Below are 9733 nucleotides of genomic sequence, written 5' to 3'. Positions count from 1 at the left end.
TATTTGCTATTTAGTCAGACAATCATTTAAGCAATACTTACCTTATCTGTATTTTTTTTCTGTTGCAGTTGGTATGCTGGAGAACGTCTCACAAAATCAGAAAGGGTGGAGCTGCGTAAATAGAGGCAGCTTTTATCCTGCTGCATTTTAAGTGTCAGGGTATAATACTATATGCTACAAAAGCCTGCTGTTCACTTACAGCTGCAGAGTGTAAACAAGCTTCAAAGCAAAAAGATTTTGCAGGAATTTATCAATTTCTCCTTTTAATTGAAATTTTTTAAGCACTGTAGCACAACACAATGCATTTTGTAGCTCCTATTAAGCACCAACAAAATTGCTTTTCTATAGTAATACAAGAGCAAATAGGATTCAAGAGAAGTAATCTAATTTTTATCTAATTCCAGTAATGCGATTTTATCAAACCTTAGCAATAGCTGAGGAAATCATAGTGCTAAAATATTCTGCTTCACAAGCCAGCATAAATTCAAGTATTCAAGACTCTTCCCTGATATTTTTGAGATGAATGAGAATATGGTAGAAAAAAAAAAATGCACCCAGGCCTGTCAAGCCAGTACTTTGTGTACTCTGCATTCACACACACATAGCCTTCAGGATTTTTGAATGTGCAAAACAATTACTTCGTTATTGTGGGACTAAGGTAATAGAAAGAGAGTGGTTCCTCTTGGAGGTATGCAGCTCTCTCCTGGGAAAATCACCACGATTCAGTCCACCTGACTTTAAAGGTAACACTGCACTTTTTCTACCGGACTTCACTGTAAGCCAACTGGTGACACACAGCTGGCCTGATGCTTTTTCATCAGAAAAGACATTTCTGGACATAAAATCAGGACAAAAATACCAATGAAAAGTTTTATGGGAGTGAGAACCTGGCTATTCAGAAATGGCTACATCAGCAATAAATGCCCTATTTTAAAGTCATTCAGACAGTGGAATGCTTCCTGTTCCCAGCAGTTGGCACACTAGCTACTATATGCGCATCACTTACCGTCATGCCTTCACACATACTTACAAGGTCCACACCATTCCCACTTACATGGGACTGAAAAATACATGAAATTTAAGGAGCTGCAAAAGGATAGGGAAGCTCTTTCTTGGCTGGATGTCTAGCAAATACAGCTTAGCAAGTGCTATGAGGTTGTGCAACAGGAGGCATAAGACTGCGATAGTAGTAACTATGCTCTTTCTTCGTTTACACAGCACTCTGCACCTGGCACTTACCGAACTACAAAGCCTCCCAGTGCCTCATGAGATCATTCTCTCAGCTTCACAGATAAGGAAACAAAAACAGGAAAATCAAGGTCAACATTTTTTCACTTAATAGCAAATACAGCCCCACATTTCATACTTCAGGAGACAAGAAATCCAATTATACAGAGGACCTCAAGAGACGAAGCTCAGTGGCTTAAAAAATAAAACAAAATTCCTTTTATATTCTTTTGATTAAATCTAATATTCCTCCTTACTTAAAGTCAAGGATTATTAGCACAAAGCACCATGGAAAATGAACTTTCTTTTTAAAACATATGAGTTACTTTTCATCCTAACCTCACAAAACACAGCCATTGTTTTCAATCTTGAAACTCAATTTCTCACTACTAAAAACTAGGCACATTTAGTTATTTTCATATTCAAAAACTTATTTAAAATCAAGAAAATTACATTTCAGACTTACTTTTTCCAGGGCAGGAAAAGAAGGACAGCTATTACAGCTATTTTATAGCACCTTACAACATTCAGAAATTATTCCTTCAAGAACTTCCAAAGTAAAAAAAAAAAAAAAAATTGCTGAAAGGCAGAAATGGAAATAAGCAAATTTTATTTTTTCATGAGTGTTAACTTGTGTAATCAGCAGATCTCAAGGAACTTGAAGAGAAAGCTTCTACATCCATTTTGTGGAAACAGGGTAATTTATTCAGTTTTGACTAACAGGTCATGAGATGCAGCCAAAGAACATTCATTTGACCTGTGCAGTACCTCACAGCCTCATTTATTTATTTACAAAGTCTATTTATATGTACTTAATTGAAGAATAATGTAGTATTTTTTGAACCTTCATGATGTATCATAGCATCACTTTTATCCTTGAACAGTGTTATGGAACTTAATATCAAGAAGTCATTATTGATGTTTACATTATATGTAATAAATTACCAGCCACCAGCTGTATTTATATCATGAGGGCAGCAATCTCACATTTTGGTACAGTACCATTAGTAATTTTTCTTTTACGACTCTGGAAAAAGCTTTGCTATTCTGAAATACGCCAGACAGTACTAACTGAAACCCACTACCTCTAGAGAAATATGTCAGTAAGGAACACATTACAATTGTCACAGCTAAGCAACCTCTAAGACCAAAGGGACTCTGAGTGATTTCGTTGTAAAATAAAAGATAGTTAATGTAACACAGAAAAATTAAACTTACAATTGAGATGTCACACAGTAGATGAAAAGACTTGACTCTCCACTCAAAATAAATAAATAAATAAAAATCATGCAAAGGGCAACAGTGAGACAAAGTTTTGTGCACCTGGGCAAACAAAGCACTGGGTTTGTCATGAAAAATTCCTTGGATTCATATATTCAGGGTTGAGTTTTTGGTTTTTTATTGGAAGCAGACAAACAGAAGTGCTCAGATTCAAACTGTATTTTGAGAGAGCTTTTTTCTTTTCCAGTGGCAGGAAGTCAGAAATCCTGCTGATGGGCCAGTTTACAAGAAACAGATGATGTAATTTTGATAAAGCTCTCTTCTGGTTTCACAAACCAAAGCCTTTCAGACAAATAGGCAGGAAATGCATACAGACATGCCGTTTTCTCTGAAATATGCAAAAAGATCAAGATCCCAAAGAGTGAAGAGAAATAGATAAGGAATTAAAGCATTTATCAAGTTACTGTTCGAATACTAAGTCATGTGTTTGTGTTGTGCTCAGGAAACCACATGTCTACTGCAGACAGTGAAGCTTCTCTTTCCTTTAGGTACTAGAGGTGCTGCAATTGATAATCACGTCAAGAGACAAAATGATGCAAGTAAAAGGAAATGATTTATTTATATATTTGTTTAAAATATTATTACAATGATAGACCATTATTTTAAAAGGAAGACCATCTTACATTCGTTCAAAACTAGCCTGTTAAGCATATATTTTTAAACTCTAATTTTTCATACACATAATGAAAGAAAATTATATTTTACAAATAGCTATTTTTATAGATCTTATGAAAAACGTGTTCAAAAATAACTGCAGAAATCTGCCTCTTTAAATGTACAAAACATCATTACTGTGCTGAAGATACCTTTCAGAAAAGCCAAAAATATTTAAGTCAACAGTCGAGTCCACATCAAACCCTATTGAGAGCAGTAGTGACATAAAAATGAAGAGCACTGTACAAAGTACAGATTTTGTTTGTCTTAATCCCGTACATATTTGTATTTGCTTTAAAAATGTTTTACAAAAACTGCTATTATTAAACCTAACATCCTTCCCTATCAGCAGAAAAAAATGAGCCACTGCAATTGTCTCTGTTTATTAAAGTGTCTCCTCCTCTGACTGAATCTTCTACTACTCAAAGAGAATTTTACCACTAACTTCAAGCAAAAATTTTCTTCAGCCAACCGCTGTTTTAATCCATTTTACTCTCACTTGGTTTTCCCTCCTAGTTTCATAATGAAAAGTATTACAAAATCTTTAATACATTAACTGAAGAAGTAATAACTCAAGTACTTTAGCTGACGAGGCTTATGTATAGACTGGCTCACTGTAAAACCAAGTGTTTAATTAACTCAAAACCAATTGCAACTAATGCTGCTTGACTTTTTAGTCAGCTATAACCAGTCTAACACAGTGTGTGTATGTCTTTCTTTCTGTCTTCGTCTCTTCATTACTTCCTTTATTGTCCCTTCTGGCACTTCTTCTGAAATGAGCTTTTTAAGAAGGTGCGGTATCCTGGATCGTCTACATACTCATTCTTAAAACGGGAACTCAGTACTCTCTGTCTCTTCTTTTCTCCCAGGATAATATCTGCTCCGTAAAACGTGTCTTCAAATCTCATGTCAGAGGCTGTAGACTAAGACCAGACATTAAATGAACATTAGATTTGGTATGCGCTATCATGTTCTGATATATTTCAGTGAAGTTTCATGGAAATACAGGTACATTCTACTAGATCGTCATGACACTAATTACATGATTGATTATTCAGATTACAACAGAGTTTTTAGAAAAATGTATGATTACTAAATATATAATTTAAACACACATTTTAAAGTACAATTTTTACTTTCCCATGTTTTGCATGTTCATAAATTAATTTTCTAGATCTTTAGTGCTCCTTAGAATTGTGACTAATACCAGTTAGGTTTGGTTTTATCCAGAACTCAGAAAATCACACTCGTTCAGGATGCAAAACAGCAACACGGAAGTAACTCAATTGTTGGGTAGGTTCAATCCTAGCAGTATCAACTATTATCCACCACTGAGTTTTATTCAGACATGTTTTAAGTGCAAGGTACCTCCAGGACTTCTGTTAACAAACCTGCGTGCTGGTTGATTTACTAAGAGCTGGAATCAACAGCTGCTTCTCAGCAAACTTAAAGGATCAACTGCAACAAAGAAGCAGGATGGCAAACAGCAATCCATTTGGGAAAAAGCAGTGTCAGAGTTTGGGACCAACTTCTATTACCGGAGCCATGTTAAAATTTCCACAATTAGAAAAAACATTGGTTAGAAGAAATTGGTGTCATATATTTCAAGAAGGGGAAACAGTGTCTTTTTTCAGCATGAGGAGGTGAAGGAAGTGTTAAACATACCTTGAGGAATAAATCAATTTTTTACAGAACCTGAGGGAACAGTGGGGAATTGTGGAAAGGCCTGTTTACAGACTGGATATTGTGGTTGACCAAACCACATTTTAGCCTATATCTAACTTCTATATAAATTGAATGGTGTCAAATGCAAAAATAAAATACTGAACTATAAAAATATCATTTTAAAAAGAGCATGAACTCAGTTATGTCCATAATGGTATCCTTAATGAAATGCAACAGTTTTTGTTCTACAGGACATGCAATTAATTTATAAAAGCTTCATACAAGCAGTCTTCCTAAAAAGAAAAAAAGAAAAAAAGTAACCAATTGCGTTCTGAATATAAAGAAAAAAACACTGAATAACACATTGAATATATCCAGATGGTTTGTTTAACATTTTTCATGACATCTTTCTTAACCCTAGATTATTAGAACACTGAAAGACGTCTGCACTTATGACAAATAAATGGCCAAAAATTGTCTCAGTCTGGGATATTTGATTATTGCACCTCTGACTGGAAAGAGCTGTCCTAATCTCAGTCTATTCCTTCAGTAAAACATGGGCATCCTGCCAGTGGGCACTCACTGACAGCCTCAGATTTCACTCTCTCTTCTATCCCTCATTTTCCTGCCCCATTCACTCATTAAGACAATCCTTGCCCTTGACACAGCACAAAAATGTGCAGCCTCCACATAAGGGATAGCTGTTGAGGACTGACTGAAAGGAGACACTGATGGCAAGAGAAAGTAGGCAAGAAGCATAAAGAAGGGAAGTCAGATTTACTTACCTGCACCTACATGTAACGGTGTGTTAGGCCATCAAACTCATCCAAGCTGATGTATGCCTGAAGAATCCACTCTACACATTATTCCCCTACCATGCCACATACCCAGCTCTCAAGAATCAAATTAATGTCACATAACAGATATGCAAGCAGGTTTTGTGTATAAGCCGACCACCTTGCAACAATGAAAAGTACACTGTGCATTGCTCTCCCTTTATAAGCTTCATTCTTCTAATAAGAGAGTTATCCTTTTTTTCCCCACAATACTGAATTATTATTTCTTCTCATTTATGAGAAGAACTTAGCATCTTTATGCTTTGGTGTTAGATTAAGAAAGGTAACTCAACTTACAAGGCACAATTTTGAACAAAGAACACTAAATTAGAACACGGACTTGAACACAATGCATTCTGAGTGGAATTAGTATTGAATTGAACTGCACAAACATCTAGCATTAGTGACAAAGACAGATCTGTTTCCTCCAATATCTGTACGGCAGAAGTTTCCCTTTTCAAACTTCTGCTCCTCAAGAACCTCAGCTTTCTTCTGAATGGCATATACTTAACCAGTGAATGCTGTATGGAACCACAAGAAACTGGAAAAATATGAGGCTCTGGTTTTAAACCAAAGACCAGTGAAATGATCTAAGTCCTGGCAGTGATATTAATGAGTTTTGATGAATCCGGTGTTCTGTTTCTTAGGACAAATTAATTGCATTTTTATTAAATTAGAAGCATTTAAAATCTCAAAGCTCTGATAATTTGGAAAGTTTTTCAAAAAGTATGGACATTATAAAAGCATTCTGAAAGAAGGTAACATTTATCTATTTTAAAATTTAAAATATTTAAACTTTATTTTAAAAATTCATGATCTGACAGATATTCCACCACAGCGACTCCTTTAGGAGACAAGAATCAAGTCCGACAACAGCATTTGCCTGTACTGGAAATACAACAAACCCTTCTCACTGGCAAACGTGCACTTGTGCTAACTGCTGTGCAAAATCTGTACAAATAAAATGAAAGGTAACAATAAAGCCAGAGATAGCATTATTGGCATTTTGAGCATATAAATACCATGAAGTTATCAGAAAATACTCACAAAACGTGCTTTCACTCTTTTAGGAAGCTCTTCATCTAGAGTATAGATTTCTTCTCTCTTCATCACTATTTGAGAACCATCCTCAAACTCAACCTAATTGGAAAAAAAAGCAGTATTAAAAAAAAAAAAATCATTATTTAACTCCGGGAAGTTTCTGGGGATGTCTGAATAAAAATGTATCTGCAAGCAGAGAAGATTTGAACATAAACATTTGCTACTTTAGTGAAATTCAGATAAAACAAAAGAAAAAAATGTTATTTCTTAGAATCTTCATAAGACAAAAATAACGCCTAAGCAGGGAGACTTCAAAATCAACAATGACACACACACAGTAAAATAAAGTTTATTAGGAATGCAGAGCAGTAACAACACAGACGAAATAATTTTGCACAACCTATGTATTAAAATGTCTTCATGTCATTTTAATTTGCCTCATTTTTCCTTCCTTGCTCCTAATAAATAAATAAATAAATTTAATTTTAACATCCTGTGCTTCAAGGTTGAGGAAGACGATGTCAAAAGAAACTAAGTATGAGTGACAACTAGGGAAATAGCAGTTAACAGAATTTTATTGAATCTGATGGAATTTCTTTAAAATGCTCTGTTCAGAAGATGAAAAGCTTTATCATGCTTAGGTTTAGATTTAATCCAACATGAACCCCGTTAGCAGAAAATGAGAAAGGAAATGTAACTAGGTGTGGGGAATGTTAAAATGCTGAGGCTTTGAAGCATTTATGCCTTTTCAGTAGCTGCTGATTTTTTTTTCATACTTCATCTAACAATTGTGACTTTCAGCTATTATCTAGGACTGCAGTTTTAGTTCCTACAGAAACTGTACTTAAAAGTTTGGCAAGAACTTAAAAGAAGTCTCATTCCATTCACTGATACCACCTGAATGACAACAGACTTATATTGAAATAGTAAGTCCAAATGCATACATATAAAAACATTAACTTATTAAAGTATTATCATAGATAAATCTGAAAAATCATGTATTTGAAGCTGTAGATGGAGTGGGTTTTATCAGTCCAAATTAAGACCTTGCCTTGACTGAGAGTGTCAGATTAATTTTAACAGCTGAAGAATCCAATACAGTATACCCATTGTCAAAAGTAGGGTACAGATGTATGAACTATTAACTTCTTTAAAAGCAAGATCTCTTTAAAAGCAATTTAAAAGGGATGCACAAATCCAGAATGCATTTAAAATCCAAAGAAAACTCTACAGTGCACAGATGTGTAAAGAAATCACAGACGTCATCTTTGCCCCTCTGTTCCTTCTACTGATCCTATAGGCCAAGACAGAGAGTGGTACTCTAGAGGAACCTAAAGGTCCCTTTGGCTTAAGCTTGTTTAAACAATGGCCATTTTATTATTTTTCACCATTATCTATGAGCAGACTTTCTGCTATTCCTGCTCCTTACTGCATAGTACATTTCATAGTATTTTTTTGTTTCGTATCTGCGGTAATGCTTTTTATGCATCACCAGTGAAAGAATCAGGCAGGAAATAAACTCCCTTGGTTCCATGCAATGAGAAAATTAATGGGCAAAGACTTTTGTTTTTAGTAGTAGGGTAAAGTGGGAGGAGACTGCTTCATACCACAGAATCTTGCAAGTTTGCTGTGTGAAATATGTTCAACTTTGCAACTGGAAGGTTTTCAGCTATAATTCAGCATGGAAATGCAATAGAAATGTATTTGCCATAATGTTAAAGGCAAACATAAGCACTTCTCTAAGACTTCCAGTTGTTTTGTGATTCATGCAAAATACAAAACCACTGTCTCTAATAACTCAAACTTATTCCAGACTGCATATACTACATCATCAATCATCTATTTTATCCAGCAATTTATTTTATTTGCACTTCTGCAGCTGTACTGTGTCTGTGTAGCATGTTATTCTCTCTGTGAGATTTTCTTTCATCACGACAACAAGATTAAAGGATCAGTGGAAAATGTAGAAGACAACAGGGTGAATAATTTAGTCATCTCAAATGAAAATCTAAAATAAACACTGGAAACAATCATGCCTACATTAAAAATGACATCATACTCATTAACAGTTTCATTTGAAATGAACACTTACTTCATTTGCAGGTATAACTCTGCTTGGGGATTGTGTGGGGTAACTGGGTGGCAAATGTTAAACTAGATGACACGAATTCTGGTACATTTTGTCATAGCTCCTGCATGCACAAGCACTGTCACACTCTGTACAAACGTCTCATGAACATGAGAACAATTCCCAGATTTATCCATATTTGGACATTTGAACAGATTTGTTGTATCAGATGAAAATTGTTTCAGAGATCCGTTTTCAGTCTCTCCTTTTGTGGTACCATATAAGAGAACATGAAAGAGTAAGATTCTCTTGTATGAGAATCTCAAGCATCCAAGAGAGATCTAGAGAACAGCATGCATGTATGCATGTTTCCTGGAGGCTGTGCTGGAAATCATGTATAAATAGGAAGCACTGCTGATGTGTCTTGGAGTTAGTCTTGCACCTTGCATATCACAGACTTTCTGTAATCTGCAGTCACGTTTGGCAGTCTGGTCCTACAGACTAAAATGCTTGCAAAATTTCAAAAATCCTGCATCTTGGACATCCTCTAATCTTTGCTGTTTCCCCAGTTTGTTAAAACAGTTTGTTTTGTTAAAAGCAGTTCACAGTAGTCTCTAATGACTATTATCCACTTCTTGTAGTTCAGGTTGGCAGTGATGAGATCAAACAGAGAAGCCTACGGGCTATTAAAAGGAATGTCAGGGTATTGGGGTGGCCAGTCGAAGGACTGGTAGTGTAGGTAGTGCTTTCCTCAATTCCTTAAGTAGCAGGGAAAAATGCCAAGAGGAACACGAAAACCCACCTGATAAACACATGGCTAAAAGACTGGCATCACTGGAGGAATTCCGTTCTTTTGGTTTTGTTTTTTCTTTTTTTAATTGGAGTGGGGTTTATTCACACCAGAGCTATGGAACTGTGGGGTCAGTAAAACTGCTACCTTGGACTTTAGAAGAGAGACTTC

General features: G+C 35.4%; 1 protein-coding gene across 11 annotated transcripts in view; it reads right to left on the bottom strand.

Moving 5' to 3' along the window:
* Positions 1 to 3042: 3042 nt before the first annotated feature.
* Positions 3043 to 9733, bottom strand: part of KDM4C (lysine demethylase 4C) — a 309184-nt gene continuing 302493 nt past the window's right edge. For all 11 annotated transcript variants that reach the window (XM_046905735.1, XM_040655989.2, XM_015280207.4 and 8 more), the window contains 2 exons: positions 6711 to 6803; positions 3043 to 4085 (listed from right to left, as the gene is read on the bottom strand). In XM_046905735.1, coding sequence (XP_046761691.1) covers positions 3909 to 4085; positions 6711 to 6803 — 270 coding nt within the window. In that variant the 3' untranslated portion in view covers positions 3043 to 3908. The remainder of the gene's footprint in view (positions 4086 to 6710; positions 6804 to 9733) is intronic.

Source organism: Gallus gallus, chromosome Z (assembly GCF_016699485.2).
Source record: "Gallus gallus isolate bGalGal1 chromosome Z, bGalGal1.mat.broiler.GRCg7b, whole genome shotgun sequence".
Classification (NCBI taxonomy): Eukaryota; Metazoa; Chordata; class Aves; order Galliformes; family Phasianidae; genus Gallus; species Gallus gallus.
This window is presented reverse-complemented; position numbering and strand designations above follow the sequence as displayed.